This window comes from Empidonax traillii, unplaced genomic scaffold (assembly GCF_003031625.1).
Source record: "Empidonax traillii isolate 1590-97213 ecotype Southwest subspecies unplaced genomic scaffold, ASM303162v1 scaffold492:size733235, whole genome shotgun sequence".
In the NCBI taxonomy this organism is placed as follows: Eukaryota; Metazoa; Chordata; class Aves; order Passeriformes; family Tyrannidae; genus Empidonax; species Empidonax traillii.
The window spans coordinates 563,147-584,285 of NW_020955685.1; the positions used below are offsets into that span (position 1 = coordinate 563,147).

At 56.4% G+C, this 21,139-nt stretch overlaps 1 protein-coding gene and 1 long non-coding RNA gene across 3 annotated transcripts in view; one reads left to right on the forward strand and one right to left on the reverse strand.

Moving 5' to 3' along the window:
- Nucleotides 1-1,036: 1,036 nt before the first annotated feature.
- LOC114063794 lies at nucleotides 1,037-10,722 on the reverse strand. The gene is made up of 3 exons (XR_003572617.1): nucleotides 10,710-10,722; nucleotides 5,479-5,482; nucleotides 1,037-1,172 (listed from the first exon to the last, which is right to left on the reverse strand). It is a non-coding gene; the product is annotated as an uncharacterized LOC114063794 (long non-coding RNA).
- The window catches only part of HIP1 (huntingtin interacting protein 1), a 42,304-nt gene continuing 23,295 nt past the window's right edge, over nucleotides 2,131-21,139 (forward strand). Inside the window, exon 1 of one of the 2 annotated variants that reach the window (XM_027896315.1) lies at nucleotides 2,131-2,252. In XM_027896315.1, coding sequence (XP_027752116.1) covers nucleotides 2,133-2,252 — 120 coding nt within the window. In that variant the 5' untranslated portion in view covers nucleotides 2,131-2,132. Of the gene's footprint in view, nucleotides 2,253-2,873; nucleotides 3,109-21,139 lie in introns of those variants that run through there. The other variant, XM_027896314.1, reaches the window with a different exon arrangement.

A 21,139-nucleotide genomic window follows, 5' to 3' on the forward strand; every position in this document is an offset into this window, starting at 1 on the left:
CTTCCCCATCATCTCCCAGTGGAACCTGAGGCAGAGGAACAACCCCCCTCCACAGGAACAGCTCCATGTCTTCCCCTCTCAGTGCCTGGAAGCAAGGCACCCTCTCCCACTGGAAACCCCCCAAATCCCTGCAGAGCCCTATAGCACATTCCAGCAGAGACACTGCATGGTCTGGGCCAGCCCAGGGGGGTCTGACCTGCAGCCCATGGGCTGGATCCCGGCTCCATCCTGTTCCAGCCCCTTCCTGGAGGAGGCAGGAGCAGCTGGGAGAAACATCCAGGTGCCCTCCTCTGCTCCTACCCAGGTCTCAAGGTGGGCTCTGAGCCCTGGACAGGGAAGAGGAGGATGTGACTCTGCTCTTCAGCAAGAGGGGGCAGCTAAGACAGGTCTCAGCCTCGTGGTCCCTGACTGGGGGGTCCAGGAGCAGGAGGCTCTTAGCTGGACAGAGGGTGGGAGAGGTCCAGATCACAAAGCCCTCACTTGTCCTTTGTCCAGTGCCCTCCTTTCCTCCATCCTTACTCAGCAATGACTTCATTTCTTCAATTATTAATCACCTTGCTGCAATAGTAGCTGAATTAAGCCCATCAAACCTCCCCTGGGAGTAACCCCAAGGAAGGAGGCAGCTTTCCAGACAATGCATTAGGGAGAGGGCAGACAGGGAATCCAGACAGTCTGGGGTGGGAGGAATGGCCTCTCTGCTCCATGCAGGCCATTTCCCAGAAGCTGGGATCTGATATCCAAGGCACAGGGAGCGGGAAGGCCTGAGATGCAAACAGCCCCATCCCACGCCCCACCGGGAGGGTCCTGGTGTGGTAACGATTTCAGCTGAAAAATAAGCCACAGGAAAAGAGTTCTGCTGGGAGAATTGCTTGCACAAGAGCTCCTGACAGCCCACATTCTAAACAGCTGCTCCCAGATCGCCCCATCCCCCTGGCAGGGTTTTCCACAGGTCCTGCCCACCTGGAGCAAAGACGCCTTTTTAAGGATGCAGGAACACAGCAGGCATCACCTCAGCACAGCCCCTGCACCATTTCTGTGGATCCTCTTCACAGATATACTCATTTGTCCCAATGTTGCAGAAATGTTCCAAGTGGGAAATTTACCTCTGGAGTGGGATGGGATTCCTGGTCAAAAACAACAGGAGCCAGCCAGAGTTCAGCAATTCAGCAGGCCTCAGCCTCACGGGATCATGGAATGGTTTGGATTGGAAGGGACCTTTAAAGATCATTTTGTTCCACCTCCCGCGACACCTTCCACTAGCCCAGGTTGCTCCAAGCCCCGTCCAACCTGGCTTTGGACACTCCCAGGGATGGGATAGGCACAACTTCTCTGGGCAACTTGTGCCAGGGCCTCCCCATCCTCCTAGGGAAGAATCTCTTCCCAACATCCCATCTAACCCTGCACAAGTCTCTGACGGGTGACAGGACCGGAGAGCCCGGCCCGGATCAGGTTATGCCGTGTCACTCCGGGCCCGGCTGTGGAGGGACAGGGGCCGGGCCGGGCCGGGCCCAGCCGTGCAGACCCGTGGGACTCCCCCGGCCTGCGGACCCGGAGGGCTCAGCCGCGGCTCAGAGCCCTTAGGCAGCGGCCCCTGAGCCCCCTGTGCCCGGTGGACCCCGAGAGGGTGCCCTGTGCCTGGGCCCGTCCCGTTCCATCCCGTTCCATCCCGTTCCATCCCGGCCGATCCCGAGCGGCCCCTCAGTGCCCCCTCCCACCGCCACCAGGGGGCGCCGCGCACAGGCGGGGCGGGGCGGGGCCTCGAGGGGCGAGCGGCAGGAGCGAAAACCAATCACAGCAGGGAACGGAGCGGGGGGGCGTGGCCACAGCCGTGCCAAGGGAACACGCCCCACGGGCGGGGTGGAGGGCGGGGCGGTCCGGGAAGGGCGGAGCCAGGCGTTGAGTGGCGTCCAGCAGCACCAAAGAGCTTGGCGGTTGCCCGTGGCGCCTCTTGAGTGGCAGCACAATCCACCAATAACAGCCAGGAGGCGGGGCGGGGGCGGTGCCTGCAGGGCGCGGGCGGAGCCGGCGGGGGCGTGTCCCACGGTGAGTGGCAGGGGGGCGGGCCAATGGCGCGGTGCCCGCGCGGCGGCGGCGCGGAGCGGGGCCGGGGCGGCGGCGGGGCCGGGGCCGCCATGGACCGCATGAGCAGCACCATGAAGCAGGTGGCCAACCCGCTGCCCAAGGTGCTGGGCCGGCGGGCGGGCGGCGGCGGCGGCCTGGAGGCGGAGCGGGAGAGCTTCGAGCGCGCCCAGGTGCGGGCGGGGCGGGGGATGCGGACAGAGGGGTGGGGGGGTGAAGTTCTGCGCGAGGGGGCGTGGTCTGTGTGCGGGGGCGTGGCATGACAGGTACCTGAGTTGGTACAAGGGGCGGGGCTCAGTCGAAGGGGCGGGGTTATGTTAGAGAGGGCGTGATTTATCGGAGTGGGCGGAGTCAATCAGGTGGGGTGGCGGGGCCAGCTCGGGTTCACCTGGCAGGTAACCCAGGTGTTGGCACAGCTGGGCGTGGTTTGGGGCAGGGGGTAGAGCTTGTGTGGGTGGGCGTGTCCCTTCCAGGTGAGCTGGGTGGGCTCTGGTGGGCGTGGCTGCCCAGGTGGCTGCAGATTGGTGGGGTGGGTGTGGCCGCCCGGGCCTGCCCACCTGGGGGACAGTGTGTCACCATGCGGTGACAGCGATGGGGATGAACCCCGGGGCAGACTGGGGACATCGCGGGGCGGTGACACTGGGGACTCTGAGCCCAGCCCTGCCCAGCCCAGCAGGGGCTGCTCAGCCCAGACCCCAGCAGGGCTGGACACCGGGGTGGGGATCCGAGCCCAGCCACAGCCAGACACTGTGCCCAGGCCAGTGCCACCCTGTCCTTGGAGCCACCCTGGGAACACACAGCCTCTGTGTCTGCTGGCTATGGGACATGGAGTGGCTCTGTGGCCAGTGGGATGAGCCACACCCTGCTGGGTCCTCCCAGAGAGCTCTGGTGCCACTCGGGGGCAGCGGACAGAGGCTGTCCCTGAGTGTGGCTCTCAGGAAGAGGAACCAATGTGTTAAGAAGCAGATGGAGTTTGCTCCTCAGCAGCATCCAGAGTGTCCAGATGGGGCCTTCCCACCCATCTCCCAGGTTTTAGGTGTCCCACGGGGAGAGAAAGGTGGCAGCAGAGCTGGGAGGGCAGCAGGGGGGGAAAAAAAGTGGTGGTTTGGAGAAAGGACCTGCTGGGAAGCCTGGACGAGGTTTGGAGAGGGTGGAGAGGGAGGGGTGGCAGCAGGAGGAGATGGGGACACCTCAGCCCTGCTCCGTGTCCAGGGTGGGAAGGTACTGGTGGGAGAGGAAGGGAAACTGAGGGCAGGACCAGTGGGATCGAACCTGGATGAGCCCAGAGTGGGAACAGCACGGGGGGGATGAAACTAAAGACCAAGGATCAGCTCTGAGGGGGGGTTGCAGGTGGAAAACCCAGCAGGGTGTGAGGCTGGACAGGGAACACAGACAGGGCTCTGCTTAGGTTACCTCAGACATCTGTTATTTATCCAGAGTGCTGAAGTGGGACTGGTTTGCACATGGAGCCTTCCTGCTCCTTGGATCAGCCATGGGATGCCTGGAGTTCCCATGGGCTTCCCAAGAGCTGCTGCTCTCTGGGAAGGGCCCAGCTTGGCCCCCACCACCTCTCCCCAAGCCAGATTTCATCTTCCCCATCAGATTCTCAGACTAATCAGCATGTCCCTGCCTGGCTTTTCCTTCTTCTCTACTTTATCTCCATGCAATTCCCTTTCTCACTCTGTTTTTTATTCCCCGCTACCACTTGTTTTTGGGTAATTCTCTCTTTCTCTCTGGGTTAGGGAACTTGCCAGGCACCCCTTAGGTTTTGGTCATCCACTTTTTGTCCAACTTCTCCTTTTAGAGGTTTTTTTAGAGTGACTTGGTGGGTTTGTTTCTTTTTTTTTTTTTTTTTCCAAAAGTGACATTTCTTAAGAAAAGTTTCAGCTGTTGAATGGCTTTAAAATGAAGATTTTTTTTTTCCCCGTGTTTCTGCGTGTACAGACTCCTTCCCTCCTCCACTCCAAACCACAGAGCCTATTTTGGGCTAAAAGAGTCCAAACAGGCACAAACTGTGTCCAAGGGGGCCTTTGGAGAGCCCGAGGAATACCTCCTTGGGTTGGGAACACCTGATTTTTGGGGTCTGAGCACCCTACGAAGCTCTGCTGGTGGTGGGACTCCCCAGCAGTGGGGAGGGGTGGTGATGGGAAGCTCTGGTGGTGGGGGGACGTTGTGGTGGTGGAACACTTTCATGCTGGTGGGATGCTCTTGTGGTGGTGGGAAGCTTCCGTGGTGCTGTGATGCTTCCATGGTGGTGGGAAGCTCTGGTGGTGGGATGTTCCTAAGGTTGTGGGATGTTCCCAAGGTGGTGGGATGTTCCCAAGGTGGTGGGATGTTCCCAAGGTTGTGGGACCTTCCCTGGTGGTGGGACCTTCTGTGCTGGCTGTCACATTGCACGACGTCTCTGCCCTGACAACGTCCATCTGCTGGGTTTGGGGACAAATGGGGATAAATTTCCTGGTGGCCCCTTTTCTTCTCCCACAGTTGGTCAGGTGTCCCGGTTTTCCTGGGAATGCAGATGTGAGAACCCTGAGGATGTGTCCCACCGTGGTGTCCCTGTGGTGCTGTCCTTGCTGCCTCCAGGGTGGGAGCAGCTCGGGGGGAGCTGTAGGCACACCCAGGGGCTCCCCCTTGTCCTTTCCCATCAATGCTGACAACTTTCATGGGAAGTTGAGCAACAGGGACACCGAATCCTGCAGTTCAGGGTCCAGCCCTGCCATGAGGGGACGAGTATTGCAACAACTGCCCCCCCTTTTTCTGGTGATTCACCACCACTCATCGCTCCAGACTCGGTCCAGTAAATCTTTGGGCAGAGCAAAGGTGTCCAAAGGAGGAGAAAACCCACCAAAAGTGAAAATTCTGCCGTATTTTAAGATAAATATTTGTATTTCCCATGGTATCTGATGTTTGCATCCCCTTCAAGTTCTCCTGGGTGGATTGAGGAGCATCTCCTGGAGTCGGAGGTCTGTAAGGAAGGTCTTCCTTGTTTAGGTTGGCAAAGACCAGATGCTGGATGAGCCGAGGTCTTGAGGGTCAAAGTGGAGCCAGAAGGATGAAGGACTTCAGCAGGGCAGGGAGGATGCTCCCAGGCTGTGCTGCTCCTTCCCTCCCTTCCCTCCTGTTTTGGACTGCCATGGGTTATTTCTCTTCGTTCCCAGCCCAGACATGGCCAGCAACGCATCAGTGCAGGTGGAATTGCACATTCCCAAAGGTGCTGCGTGGCATTGCCAAGCACCACCTGGTCCCTGGAAAGCTGGAGGGGTGGGAAGGTCTCCTTCCTGCCCAGCTCAGCTGTTCCTGCTCGGTCCCCTCCCCTCTTCTGTGAAACTGGAGAGAGGCAGAAGTGCTTGGACAGCAGAGATGAGGGAAGTGCCCTTGGAGTGCCTACAGGATGTGCACTGAGCTCCAACCCTTGTCCCCATCCCCGTGGCTTCTGGGTGGAAGGGAAGCAGCACAGTGTGGTGTGTTGTCCTCTCCTGGGCTGCAGAGCCACCAGCACAACTCTCCCTGCCTGCCCTGCCCCAAGCGCTGCTCCAGTGCCTGGTCCTGCTCCAGCACGGTCCACCCTGTCCCACACCACTGCAGGGCCCTGCCCAGAGGCAGCACTGCGTCCCAGGGAGGAGGACATGAGGTGCAGACAGTGCCTGGGCTTGTGGAAGGGGACAGAAATTCCATGTTTGTCCCCCAGAGCCCGTGACTTGCTGGGGTTTTGTGCCAGGAGATGTGGCTGCGTGCCCAGCACCGTCCCTGTGCCACAGGGACGATCCCAAGGGTGATCCATCCTCACAGTGTGAGCACGGGGAGAAGACACTTCCTTAAAATTCCTGCAGAAAATCTTAAAAAAACCCTTGCACTTCAGCTTCTTTGGCTGCTTCTGGGAAAGTCGTGGAGTAGCAAAGGGAAACAGGGACCACTTGGGCTGCCACAGCACATTTTCACGCTGGCTCCTTGGGACTGTGTGCAGCACTAAAAGCCATTTATGACTCAGAAATGTCCCTGGAAAGACACATTTGCAGCAGAAGGTGATTGTTGTTCTGGCTGCTTCCCCGCTCCTGCCATCAGAGTCCCCGGAGCGGTGCTGGAGGTGTCAGATCCTCCAGCTCAGGGATTCCTGGTGGGAAGGTGTGACACGTTCCTGGCAGGGCACAGCTGGTGTTACATCTCCCTCTCTACCAAGGTTTTTAAGGTCTTGGTTATCCCTGAGCAATCCTTCAGGGGTTGCAAAGCTGTTTTCCATCCTCCTGCCTTGCTGCTGGAGGAGCCCTCTCAAAAATCAGGAGCAGAGAGACGGTGCAAAAGAAGGAGAAAAAGTATGAGGTACAGATGAAATGGATTTTTTTTTTTTCTTTTTCCTGCCCTGGTATTGGTTAATAAATCCTTTTGATGTGGGAACCAAACTTTTCACACAGCCAAGTGCAGGTTAGAAGCAGCTTTGTGCCCATCCCATCCCTGCCATGGGGCTGTGCCACCTCCAGGCACCATTGCAGCCCCACTAATGCGATTAATCCCTTTCTCCTGTCATTTTTATTAGCGGGAATATGGCCCTGCATGTCCCACCCACAGCAGCCCCGCTGGTTTCAGACCTGACCCAGCTCAGTCCAGCTCTCGGTCGTGGAGGAAATACCATTTTACTACCGAAAAAAAAACAAAACCAAAAAACAATTCTTGTGGTTCGGATGCTGCAGCCTGAGGCAGCTTTTGCCAAGAACTTCAGTTCTTACACAGGAAATGAGGCTCCTTTCAAAGCACCAGAGTGGGGCTATATATATACAGCCTCTCCAAAAAGATATTTAAAGCAACATATTGACACTGGCAAGAACGGGAGAAAATAGCTCCTGGCTGCGGGGAGCGAGGGCTGGAGGCAGCTGAGCCCATCCTGGGGGAGGAGGTGATACAGGGGATTAATTCCTGGCTCTTTCATCTCCAAGAAAAGGAGCTCCTGGGCTTTGTGCTGTTGTGAACCCCCCGTGCTTTCGGCCTCCTGGCTTTCGGTGGGAATTAGAGGTGCTGGGGATTGAGCGCAGCTTCGGCAGTGAAGAAATGAGTCATCTCGTGCCTTTTTTTTTTTCCCCTCTTAGGAACTTATTTTCATCCCCAGGGAAAAAAAGTAGTTTGTCTTGTAGCAGATTGGGGGCTGCTTTTCTCATTAGTGCAAGCTGGGATGGAGTGGTTTGAGTGTTTGTGGGTTTTTTTAGATAGATGCAGAAATAGCTGATATTTTTAATGTGGGGATGGACTCCAGGAGGGGCTGAGCCTCAGGAGGGTGAATAGGTTTGATGCTGAATAAGTTTGGGGTTGGTCCAGCTGGGAATGTGATGGTTTTGGACCACCAAGTGACAAGGGAGGACCTTGCCCTGAGCCACACCAGAGGCTGGGTGGGAAGACAGGGATGATGGATGTGTTGCTGCCCCAAAACCCCTCTGCCCACCGAGAGTGTCCTGTGCTGAGGGAGCAGGGGGGGCTCTTGCCCCCTGAAATTCATCCTGTGGAACTCCATCCTCCTGAAGATTTGGGGAGAAACAGCTAGGAAGGCAGAGGTTTTTAACAAATTCCCAGTGAGAGGACTCTGCAGGGAGTGTGATCCCCTCCACCAGCACCGGCCGTGGCCTCAGGGAGAACAGTGGGGGGAAGGGACAGTAGGATGTGGACACCTGCCATGAGGAGAGGGTGGCACATCCCAGCTTTGCTCTCCCAAGGGAAAAATACCTTTGGACAGGGGCTGGAGGTGTAGAAGGGGCAGTTTTGGCTGAAGATTGAGAAGCCAAGGATGGGGAGAAGGTGCCCAGTGCAGCTGCTGGTGCATCATCCCGTGGGTGGGACACGGGCCAGGCTGAGCATCGCCCACTCCAGCACCACCCAGCCCATGGCACCCAAATTCTGTGCCCACCCTCATCCTGCCTGGCACCATCTGGCCCGTGGCACCGCAGCACAAGTCCCAGGACCCAAATTCACCACCCTCACCCCGTCGCCCACCACTGGCTCCGTCCCCTCTGCGCCTGGTCCCACAGCAGCCCAGGGCTGGAGGAAGGGCTGGATCCTGGCCCTCAGCCCTGCACCAGCTTGGCTGATTGATTTTGCACAGTCACCAAGTGAGGAAACTTCCTGGGGACAGGCTGTTCCCCGGGTGGCAGCAGGAGCAGGAGCACAGCTGGTGTTTGAGCCCGGATGTGCAAGTCCCAGCCCACAGAGTGACTAATTATACATTGTGTCTGTTCCGGGCTAATTGCAGGGCAGGGAAAGTGATCCCAGCTCCACAGGCTACAGGGGAATTATTTCCCATTTGTTTTCTCAAAGGCACATACAGACATTTAATACTTTATTATGGACTCACAAAGTGGGTTCAGTTGGAAGGGACCTTTAAAGGTCATCTCATGCCACCTCCCTCTGCCATGAGCAGGGACACCTTCCACTAGCCCAGGTTGCTCCAAGCCCCATCCAACCTGGCCTTGGACACCTCCAGGGCTGGAAGTTCAGAGCAAGTCCAGAGGAGGCCACAATGCTGCTTCAAGGGCTGGAGCCCCCCTGCTCTGGAGCCAGGCTGGGAGAGCTGGGGGGGTTCACCTGGAGAAGAGAAGGATCCAGGGACACCTGAGAGCCCCTTGCAGGGCCTAAAGGGGCTCCAGGAGAGCTGGAGAGGGAGCTGGGGACAAGGGATGGAGGGACAGGACAAGGGGGGATGGCTTCAAACTGCCAGAGGGCAGGGATAGATGGGATATTGGGAAGGAATTCTTCCCTGTGAGGGTGGGCAGGCCCTGGCACAGGTTGCCCAGAGAAGCTGTGGCTGCCCCATCCCTGGAAGTGTCCAAGGCCAGGTTGGACAGGGCTTGGAGCAACCTGGGATAGTGGAAGGTGTCCCTGTCTGGGGCACCATGGTTGGAATTGGGTGAGTTTTAAGGTCCCTTCAAACCCAAACCATTCTGGGATTTCTCGGATTCTCTCATTTTTTCTGGGATTCTGTGCTGTGTGAGTTCAAACTTTCCATGTGCTGTTTTAAGAGTCCCAGTGGACCACAACTGCTGAGGTCTCCACACTCATGACATCCCATTTTCTGGGCTCTCGGGAGGAGGAGGGGCAACTCCTGGGTTCCCTGATGTTCTGGCACGAGCATCTTGCAACATCACTACAAAATCCTGTATTCCTGTTCAATTCCATGTGAACACAGTGACTGGAAAACACGATTTTCCAGCCAGCATGTGCTAATTAAAATAAACCACAATGCCATGTGCTCTCTGCAGAGCGTTGAGCTGCTCTCATCCGTCTTTTATTCCAATAAACCAGACAAATGATAACAATGAGCAGCAAATCTCCAGCCTGGACCTGGCAAGAGAAGCTGTTTCTCCCAGAGTATCCCTTTCACTGGTGGAATTCCCTCTTTCCTGTGTGGAGAGCATTTGATTTGCCTTCCACTGGCACGGCAATGAGGGCTGAGGAGCTGCACTGCCCCAGCAGGACTCAGGTCACTTGGCAAAGAGGTGAAGGTCAGAGAAATCCAGGCAGGGAATGGTGGACCACTGGGAGACCCCCTGGGAAGAGAAACCCAGCTGCCACCAGCCTTTGGGGCGGCACTTGGGGCGGCAGGACCAAACACCCACCCGGGAAGGGCACGGGCTGATGGTGTTAAATTGGGATTTATTGTCATCACATGGAGCTGGCCACCAGTCAGACTAGGTAAAAATAGCGTGTAAATTATGGAAGTCCTGGAATAAAACATCCCCAGCTCAGCAGGGTTTTGTTAGTTTGCTCCACAGCCAAGTACAAAGGGTCTTCTCCAGCTCAGGACTCAACTGGGGCACATTTGGACAACTCCAGTCCCCCTCACAACCCTGAGTTTCATGACCAAGTCATCAAACCAGCCTGGCAACCTCCCTAGGAGATGAATAAAGCTGGAGGAGCTCTGATTCCTCAGTCCACAACTTTTTCAGCCACCGGAATGGTGCGTTGGTGGAAACAGGGGATGCAAAGGCACCTGCTGATGGGAGCACCAAACCAGCATGGCCAAGGGACAGGAGGGGATCTGTGAGTGAGTGCTGAGCTTCCTGGAGGGCACAGGCCCCAGGACACACCCAGACAAGCCCATAGTGGGGATTGGGATTGTGTAAGAGCACCCTCTGTGCTGGCCTGAAGATGTTGTTGTGAAGCCAGGGCCAGGGCCAGAGCCTGCAGCAGCCTCACAAAGCTGAGCCCATCCTCACGGCTCACCACCAACCATGACCACAGCCACAGGATATGCTCTCCATTGGTGTGAGGCTTGGCAAGCTGGAGAAATGTCCTACCAAAAGAGAGACTGAAATTCTACGGTGTCAAGGGGCTGTTTTAAACAGTAGGTTTAGCCTGGAGGACCTTTAGGGATCATCTATTCCCAGCCCCCTTCCATGGGAAGGGACTCCTTCCTCCAGGATCAGGAATCTGGGCATGGGAGGGCTCTGGGAATTGTTGTACAGAGAAGTTGGCATCTTCTGCAGAAGCCAGATGTGACCCTCAGATCCCCAGCCTGATCCTGGGGAAGCCACTGTTCATCCAGGTGTGGGTTAAATTCACCCTCTGCATGACTAAAGCAGGGATCAGCACTCCAGCATCTCCATGGGCTTGGCAGCAGGTCACTCTGGTGCTTGCTGATCCATGGGCACCACAGAATCACAGGATGGTTTGGATTGGGAAAGACCTGTAAGATCATTTAGTCCAGCCTTTGACCGATCCCCACCCAGAGCACTGAGAGCCACCTCCAGTCCTTCCTTGCACACCTCCAGGGATGGGGACTCCAAACCCTCCTGGGCAGCCCCTTCCAATGCCTGAACACCCTTTCAGTTAAGAAATTCCTCCTGATGTCCAACCTGAACCTCCCCTGGTGCAACTTGAGGTGATGTCACCTTGTCCGGTCAGTTGTCCTGAGCTGAGGTCACCAAGCCTGCCATCTTCAGGTTGCTCCTTGTGGGCCTCCCAGTCCAACTCAACCCTTGGAACTGCTCAGGAGGAGTGTCCCCCACCACCAGCTGTGTGTGTGGAGATTTTCCAAGGCCTTAAGGCAGCACTGGAGTGGAGGCAGGAGAAGGCTTTGACTTCCTCGGTGTTGAAGAAGTCAGCGTAGGTGGGAATGGCTCCCCCAGAAGAGATGCTTCTTCTGCACTAAGTCAATGAAGCCATTGAATCACTCATCTCTCCTGGTGGAGCCATTCCCAGCCTGTGACCCGGTGGTGTTTTTCCAGCCAGGAATGTTTTGTGCACTTCACAAGCGGGAACGAAATGTTCCGACAGTCAGCAAGGTTTGGCTGCTTCCACTGAGGTAAATACTTGTCTGGAGAGGGCAAAGGTGGGTATTTCCCTGAGCCTGCTGAGTTCTGTGGTCCCCCTGGAACTCACCCAGTCCATCATGTCCTGCTGGGATGTGTGGAGGAGGTGCTGGGTGAGGCTGTTAACCCTTTCACCAGCTTGGGAATGGGGAGCAGATTTTTTGGTGAGGCTCCTTCCCCCCCGTGACCCTGGGGAGACCCTCCATGGCCTGTCCCTGCTCTCCATGGTACCTGGTGAGCCCCCCAAGCACAGGCTTGTGCTGGGGTGATGGCTGGGGTGGATCCTGGACCCAACACACAAGGAGGTGTTGGCAGGTGATGGGATGCCCTGGGACACAGCACAGCCAACATTTCAGTGGGTGGGATCCAGCCTGGAATTCCTGCCAGCCCTCCCTCCCTCCCTCCCTCCCTGGGGGCACCTCCAAAGGTGGGTTGAGCGAGACCTTCCCCTGGTTTCACCCCTCTCCTGCCCTCGGCGGGAGGACACGCTACTCCCTTGTTTGTCTTCCCAGCTCTTGCAGTCCCACTCCAGCTCTTTTTATAGCTCAGGAAGAAGTGCCTTGAGTTTCTGAGTCGTCTGGGAGGCCAAGCACACAGGGAGGAGTCGCAGCTTGAAATAGGGCTGTTCTTTCCCTGCATTCCACATTGATTATTTTTTTTAGCTGAGATGTCCAAATTTGAAGAGTCCCATGGCCGCAGGCGCTGAGCTGGGAACCATCTCCTGCATTTTTTCCATCCACATTGGGTCTTCTTTCTCCTCTGCCTTATTCCCAGTGCCCCCACACCAGCTGCTGAGCCTCCTCAGGATGGTTTTCCCAGGGAATGGGGTCTGCCAGCGCTGTCTGGGTGTTCTGTAGCTCCCAGATTTCACCCCTCGGCACGGCTGGTTTGGCAGAAGAGCTCCAACAGTGCCAGCCAAAGGTGCAGGAATTATTAATGTCTGAGGGGTGGAGGAGCAGCCAAGTACCTGCCAAAGCTTCTGGGTGGTGGGCAAAGAGCTCAGACTAAATATCCCTCAATTTCTGCCCACGAGGAGGGAAGGGAAGGTTTGACAACCACACGAATGAACTGGAGCAAAGAGGAGGAATTGTCGGATAAGACCTGTGGTTTCCAGACCCTCAGAATTATCTGGGATTTTGGCTGTGGTGCCAAGAGAGGGCAGGGACATGGGCAGAGCTGCCCTGCCACAGTCCAGGGGCATCCACAGCATCCACAACATCCCTGGGTCGGCTCCTCTCTCCCACAGGAGCGGGGTTTAATTAACTGTGACACCTCAAGACTTTTCCATTCATCCCTTAGTGCTTGGATACCATTTTGGGGCACACCCTGGCTGCAGTCTCCCCCTCTGAGAGTTTTCATAGGCACAGGACTGTTTAGTGTCCCTGCTGCCTCTTGTCTGTTGGCCTTCGTGGATCCACATGTGTGCACCAGCATCCTGTGCCTGGGTGAGCTGGGAACGGGCCATACCTGGGAAAAAGAAATTTGGGATCAAATCTGAACCAGTTCTTTCTTCTAATCAGCTGTTGCATGGAAATATCCTTTCCATGTTCAATCTGTTATTGTTTTGACCCTTTTTTCTCCCTTTCTGCTGCATTCACCAACTCTGGGAGCAGCTGCAATCCACCTTCTCTTCCCATCAGCAGGGAAGAGAGAGATTTTTCACGTTGTGGGAGTGCTGAGAACTGTAATCCCTGTTGGGTGGGGTGAACTCTGCCAGCTCCTTCCTTCTGATAACAAGTAAATTTTGGGTACCCAATCCCAGCCCCTGCAAGGCATTGTTTCTTTCCCTCTGCAGCGGGGAGAGCTGTGATTTCTGCCTGGGGAAAGAAGCAGCATCCCATGAGCAGTGTGTGTAGCCATGGTGAGAGCTCCTGCTGCTTCTTCCCCTGGGTATTTTCATCTTTCTCAGCCCTGGAGGGTAAGGGGATGCTCAGCTCCTTCTACAGCACCACAAAGCATCCCTGGGTGCTCCTGTACCTGGATGTTTGCTTCTCCCCTGCCTGTATTCCCGTTGTTTGGGTCCTGCGGGAAATTCCCAGGGATTCTCCCCACATGGATTTGTTTCTCTGTGCCTCTCTGGGGTTTGGCACAGGGACTGTGCTCAGCGCTCTCTGGTTTGTTTCTGGTAATACCAAACAGCAGATTTCTAGCCCTTTTTTTTGCTGTTTATCCAAAAAATCATTACAAAAATATTCCTGATTCCCTGAATGCCATTGGAACATGGAGATTTTTCTCCACAGGAGTGCTGGGTACAGCTCCCACAGTCCTCGGGCTGGTGCCTGGCTCAGCCACCCATGACCTTCACCCAGGACACTCTGGTTCCTGTGGCTTTTGCGTCCCAGAGGATGGTTGTCACCTGCCAGCTCTCACAGGTGCCTTGTCCCTGTGTCACTCCACCCAGCCCTGTCCCCTCCCAGCACCTGGCAGGAGGATGCCCCGGGGGTGGTGAGGACCACGAGGACCAGGGTCCCCTGTGCTGGGCTGGCCTGGCAGCGTCTGACAGCTGCTGAATTGCTGGAGAAGAAGGAAATTGGGTGTTTTTTAGTGTCTCTTGGAGCTGATTCCTGATGTTTTGGTGTCCCATGTGCCTCTCTGACAGGGACACACGCCCAGCATTGGGTGGTTGGCAGCGATAGCAGTGTGTGTGCTCCACAGGCTGGGATTTGTTGTGGAGAGCCGAGATTTCCCTCTCAGATCGAACCCTCTGATTTCCTGAAACACCCAGGACATCCCAGGGCTGCCCTTCCCTGTGCCCTGTGGAACTGTGGGCAGGGGCATCCCCGGGGTGTGGAGTTGCCCTGCCTCCCCCCTCCATCCTGCTGTGGAGGATCCATCCTCCCACCCCAGAGACCAGGGTGGCAGGAGTAGCCCCCTGACACCCCAAACCCATCTGGTATCCCTGTGGCATCACATGTGAGGAGTGCCCCCCATTCCATGGGGAAACAGCGGCTCCCAACGCTTGGGCATCTCCTGCCGCCGGAGGGGCTCCTGATGGAGCTGCCTCTCGCAATCCGTGCCTATCCCAAGTGCCTCTCATCCATTTTCCCCATCCTTCCAGGAGGCACAGGCATGTTTTCCACCGGGTTTAGGCTCCGGGTCCCCCACTGGCAGGAGCAGGACAGTGCAACCCTTCTCCCCGGGCTGGGTGAGCCCAAGGGCTTGTTGTTGGCGGCGCCCCAGCCAGGAGCGTTTATTTCCACGCAAGGAAAAAGAGGAAAAGCAAATATTTAGGTCTCGGGAAGGGATTTCTCAGCCCGTCGCACGGAATCGTGCCCGCGGTTCAGCCCCCGGACGCTCCGCTCGGCCGGGCAGCGACAACACAGTTTCCTTTATGCTCCCGGGTTTTTTCCAGCTCGGGCTCCGCCCTGGTCCCGGTGGAGATCCCGCTCCAAGCCCTGCCGGCTCCCCAGGCGCTCCCCACACCCAGCAGGCAGGCGGAGTGCCAGGAGCTCTGAGCCCGGCAGAGTCAGGGAGCTCTTTGTGGGAGCATCACCTGCAGCGGGAGCAGCCGCAGGCACGGGAGAGGTGTCACGCGTGGGGATGTGGCCCGCTGGGACTGCTAAAAGAGCACAGGGAAAGCGTGAACTCCCGTATGGAATCTCAGAATGGGATCCCTCTGCCCCTCGGCAAAGCTTCAGCTCTCCGGAGCTCCACAGCCCTTCTGGAAAGGGGCTCTCTGGAAGACAGGGAGGTGGATAGGGGGCTTGGCAGCCGGGATGAGGGATTGGAGAGCTGGGAAGTGACCTCTGACGCCGCAGCAAGCAGCCCAACCTCTGGGAGCACTGGGAGGAGGCAGCAATGCTTGGAGCCGGCATCGCCCACTTCTCTGCGACCTCTCCCTGCAACCATGTGGAGCTTAAATCTGAGCATACTCCGGGCTGGAAACTGTCCCTGGGCTGGAAACTGTCCCCAGGCTGCAAATATGTTGCCTATTTCCTATAAATACCTCGGCCACTGCCCATCAGCCAGAGGCAGGCGCAGCATCCACTTCCCTCGGCGGCCCCAGCACTGCTGTTCAGGCTCCAGACAGGGTCTGGTCCCGTGGGATGGGGTCTGGCTGCAGGGAAAACATGTGCTGTGGCAATTCCCAACTTATTGTATCCGGTGGTTTCACTTCAGGAGAGTTTGCTCCCCCTTCACTGCACGGCCGTGCCCAAGCTGTTCACTTTTGGGCTGGGTGCTGAGGTGTGGCTGTACTGGAGCATCCCCACAGCTCCCTGCTCCCCTGTCTGGCTTTGTGTGGGAATAAAGCTCAGGAGAAGGCGTGGGAAGGTCCTGGGAGGTGGCTTGGCTGGGCACTGAGCTGAGCATTGCACGTGGCATTGCCAAGATCTGTGATCTCCATTCAAGGGGCAAACAAAAGTGGATAACTAAAGTGATCCCTCAAATGGGGCAACTCAAGGGTCACCTAAGAGGTTTGGAAGTTCCAGAAGAAACAGGGGTCCCTGTGCTTTGGGAGAGGGAAGAAGGCACCTGGGAGCAAATGGTGAAGGTATTTTGGCACCATGCTCCACGTGAAGCCTCAACTCGCTGGTTATGAAAGTCTCCAGGGCAGAATCTGAGAGCTTCAAAAGGAAAGGGGTGGAGACGTGTTTTATGGCTTCAAACTGAAAGACAGTAGGTTTGGATTTGATGTTAGGGAGGAATTCTTCCCTATGAGGGTGAGGAGGCCCTGGCACAGGTTTCCCAGAGAAGCTGTGGCTGCCCCATCCCTGGAAATGTCCAAAGCCAGGCTGGACGGGGCTTGGAGTGACCTGGGCTAGTGGAAGGTGTCTCTTGGGGTGGAATTTGGATGGCCCTTCAAACCCAAACCATTCTAGGGTTTCTAGGATTCTATGACTTATCAACCATCTTCTGAATCGCTGGTGACTCTGATCCACATATGGAGGGGCTGCAAGTAGGGATAGGGGGAATAAATTTGGGGGCTGTTTATGGGGGTCAGTGGCCCCATGGATGTGGAGGGATGCTGAGGGCATTGATCCCTGTGACCTCTGGGGCTTGCAAGGAGCTGGGTGTCAGCAGAGCTCTGGTCCCTGTCAGCCCAGGGAGCAGCAGGATGAGCCCAGCTGAGGGTTCAGAGTGTAGCTGTGACCTTTGCTGACTCTGTTTCCTCCTCCTGGGTGGTTTCCTTGTCTCGGTGGTGTCAGCGAGGCTGACAAGGTGGAAGCGACACTCCAGCCCTGCATTGTGTGTGTGTGCAGAGGAAGAGCCAGCCTGGGGATCACAGGAGGATTCCCAGACAACCTGAAAGTATGGCTGGGGCTGCAGGGGACACCTGCAGTGGTGAGCAAGTGGCCATGTGGATATTGGCTGAGGTTAGGGGGGCAGGGTTACATCCAACTGCCATGATTCACCTGTGCCAGCCCCTCACCACTCTCCTGGTGTGACATTTCTTCCCCATGTCCAACCTGATCCCGCCCTCATTTTAACCCCATTGTCCCATGCCAGGACCCCAGAGCTGGAGGCAGCTCCAGGGTTGTCTCAGGAGACACTTGGCTTTCTAGGCTGCCAGTGCACATGGCCAGGTCACATCCCATTTGTCATCCACCAGAATCCCCCAGTCTTTCTCCAAAGGGTGCTCTTTATTCCTCCCTCCACCCCTCCATCCATCCATCCATCCATCCATCTACTGAATCACTGGTGGTGGAATCCCCTGAATCACTACAGAATCAGCGGATCCAGGATATGGAGGGGCTGCAAGTGGAAAAGGAAGGACAAATTTGGGACCCTTTGATGGGGGTAAATGGCCCCATGCATGGAGAGAGATGCTGGGAGTGTTTATCCTCACAGACCTCTGGTGCCCTCACAGACCTCCCCAGTCTGGGCTGCTATCAGGGGTTGTCCTGGCCCAGGTCCATGACCTTGCCCTTGGCCAGGTTCCCATGTGCCCACTGCTCCAGCCTGTCCAGCTCCCTCTGGATGCCCTCCCCTCCCTCCAGCCCATCCACAGCACCACTCAGCTCAGTCTCAGCCTTCCTGTGACTCCCGAGCCCTCCACACCAGGTGGATAAGAGGAGCTTTATTGCTCCAGGTCTGGATGGGAGGATTTACCTGGCAGGAGGCTGAAACAGCGAGGGGGGAGGATGCTGCTTATCCCTCCTCTCTCTCTCTCTCTTTCCCTCTTGCATTTTTAATCCCTTTGGCACTGCCTTGCTGCTCCCTGAGCTGTGCTCACCTTGGAGCAGCCCCACTGAGCCGTGTTCCACGGGGCTCTGTGGTTGCTGTAACCCCGACAGGGATGGATTGAACCGGCAGCTAAAAATACCAAAGGGTCGATAACGGCACCACGGACCCGGCGTTTGCTTTTTCATTGTTTTAAAGAAAATCTCTATATTGACAGCACAACCAAGCTGCTTCCTGTAAAGGCAGGGGGGATAATGGAGCTGGGCTCCCCGCCCACGCCCCGGGCTGGCAGCAGTGCCGGTTTCACCCACACCCCTGTGTCCCACAGGGATCATGTGGAGAGCCCTGGGAGCCCGTCATGGATCCCCTGCCCGGGGCCATGTGGAAGGGCTGCTCCTCTCCCAGCTCCCCAGGCTGGTGCAGTCATGGTGAGGAGCTGGGGATGCTCAGCACTGAAATAACCCCTTGGACTGCCTAATCCTGCCTGCTTCTGCCTCCTCCTGCCTCCTCCTGCCTGCTCCTGCCTGCTCCTGCTTCTTTCTGCCTTCTCCTGCCTGCCTCTGCTCCTGCCCACTCCTGCCTCCTCCTGCCTGCTCCTGCTTGCTCCTGCCTCTTTCTGCCTCTTCCTGCCCACTCTTGCCTCCTCCTGCCTGTTCCTGCCTGCTCCTGCCCTCTCCATGCCAGCGCAGCCCTGGGCACGGCCGCCAGCCCTGGCCCCGTGCCTGCTTCAGCCTGATCTGCTTTTTCCTCTCGCTTTCACATGCCCAGGAAACTGCAGCATTACAAGGATTTGAAAGTGGCCTTGAGCTTTTTAAGCACCGCTCCCGAGCGGATATTTTTCCTAAATCAAGATTTGCAAAGGTATTTGGGCGTTATCCAGGCAGGGGGATTTCCAGAAGTGTCAGAGCACCCAAATGCCTTTTAAATCTGCCTCTGTGCAGGGCAGGGTTGGGGCAGAAAGCAGCTGGTTCAGCAGGACCACGATGGTTTGGGGGACTGTTTTTACATCCCTGGTGTTAGTGCGAGGGATTCCTGAAGGTTGATTGTTGCTGAATCCCTTTGGAAAATCGTGATGAGGCGGGATCAGCCCTGAGGGGTTTGGCCACGCTGCAGAGTCTGAGTCCTGAGAAACTCGTCACACCTCCAGCTTCTGCCAGTGCTGCTCCATGCCTGGATCCTGACTAATCCAGGGTGTGCTGCTGGCAGTGGGGAATGTGCCTGGCACAGGCCTTGGCTCTGTTTCAGAAAGACACGGAGCAGTGCAGAGGATCAGTCAGGAAAGCTGATCCGTGTTGGTGTTCCAACATCCCAGTTCACTGGGAAAAAAAGCCATTGCCACCAACAGTGACAGCGAGGTGGGGGCTTCCTCTAAGTCCCAATGTCCCAAACACCCCCCCCAGTGCCCAGCATTAACCCTGTTCTCCTAAAATCCAAGCTCCTTGCACAGCCAGCTCCTTGCACAGCCAGCTCCTTGCTCATCCAACTCCAAGGACCAGACATCAAACCCAGACTAATCCAGCCTTCACAGCACATGCCCAGGGGAGTGCTTCAAGGCTGGAGAGCTGCTGGAAAGAGCTGAAACCTGCAAAACACACAATAAATAGTTTTCTAAGTGCCTGATGGTTTTCCCAGTGAACCTGCTATTCCAAAAAGCCCAGAATCCTGGAGAGCTCCCCTAACAGAACGATGCTCCAGCAGCACTGAGCAGAGTTAAGCCGTGGAGCAGGAATAATTTATTGTGAGCTGAGGAGGTGGGTTTAAACTGCTCCTACACCAGAGAAGGTGGGAAAAAATGCCATTCCTTCAGGAAAACAAATTTAGGAGTCTGTGGATTTCAGGGGTGGGTTGAGAGCACAGCTCCAGTTTGGTTCCTTCCCTTGGGGAACACTTGGGAAATACAGAGAGATCAAGAGGGAGCAACAGATATTATTAGTCATCCAGGGGGGAGGCGGCTGCAGGGAAGAGGGTTTTAAAGGCTTCTGTGTATTTTTAGACCTGGTAAAATGAACAGAAGGAGGGGGAAAATAGGGAAGGAGACCTTTGAGAGGCACGTAAAGGCTCCCTGGAGCAGCGTGGCCCGGGTTTTCCACTCCATCCTGCCCTGAGCTCCAACAGAAATCGGGGATGTAAAAGCAATAAAAGCCAAAGCCTGGGAGAGCGTTTCCAAGGAGCCTCACCGGGCTGTGATGACAAAAGGCCACATTTGCCGAGACGTTTTACCCTAATTCCCGTCTTTTTAATGGGAGGCAGTTGCCAAAACAGAGTTTAAAAGCTGCTCACAGCCTCCAGCGGGCTGGGAAGATGATGGATGTCTCTTCCTCCTTCATCCATCGTGGTCCCGACCACACGCACTGTCCCAGCATCTGGCAGGAGAGTCCCGGAGCAGGAGGAGGGAGGGGGGAGAAAAGGGGCTTGGAGTGAAGCTCCCAAGGAGATTCAGGACAGCTGGAGGGACAGGAGGGAACTCTCCAGCTCTCCAGATCAGCCGCAGGGGGATGAAGGAACTCGGGGGACAAAGGGAAGTGAGGGGCTGCCTTCTCCCTGGGTCTCCAGGGGAGCAGCCCCTGCTTTGCCTTCCCTATTCCCTGCAGGAAAGGTCCCTTCCTACCCCAGTGGAGGCAGTGCCTGTGATGCCCTGTGGTTGTTCAGCAGCCCCATCAGTGCCTCCCGCTAATTCCCTCCATCCCACCTGGAGTGAATCCACTCCAGGGAGGCTTGCCAGGGCTCATCCCAAATTTCTGGGATGGGATTCAGCCCTGGAGGGTGTTGCTGGAGCCTGGGATGAAGCGTGTGAGTTGGCACACCTGAGTGGGATGCTCTGTATATTCCTGGCTCTTCCCAGGAGCCCCTGGGAATAAGCAGGGATCACCATGGAGCCCTTCTCCCACGTGTCCTCACAGCAGTGCAGGGAACCACAGCAGAGCAAGAAGGGAATTCCTTCCACAGTGCATACCTGTAGGGATGGGAGGTGTCCTCACAGGCCACACCAGCCCCTCCTGAACCCCGGGTGTTGTTATCCCTGCCTGATCCTTCCAGCTTTGCTGGCCAGTGGGGAATTGTAGTTTCCCTTTGCTCCAGGGACCTTCCCAAAATTGTTTTCTCCTAGAGCTGCCTTGGCTCTACTTTTGCCCCCTGGCTGAAACCCCCCATGCCATGAAGCCAGCTGGATTTGGAACTCCCTGCTTTTGTTCCAAGTGCTTCCTGGCGGTCTCCAGACTCTGGGCTTTGCTGGCTGGAGCAGCTCATCCATGAGGAACTGGCCTCAGATACTGGGATCTCCCAGCTCTGCAGAGTCTGCAGGAGCCCCTCCATGGCAGCAATAACCGCCTTCCCCCACCCTGAGCTGAGTGTTTTGTTCAAGGGAGAGCTGCTCTGAAAGCTTGATTTGGAAAAATAAGGTTAATGATGACGAGCTGACTTAATTTGGGGGATTAAGGAGGGATGCTGGGAGCACAGAGCCTGTGGGTGGGAGGTGGGCAGCCTGGCATGGCGTGTTCCAATGGCATTGCAGCAACTATAGATGGATCCTGGTTATTATTTTACAGGCTATTTTTCATGCAGGTGGCATCACGGGGAAAGTCCCATCCATCCTGTGTGCGTGGGAGGGACTGGGTTTGGTCCAGAGGATGCTCTTTGGTTTTGGCTGTGTT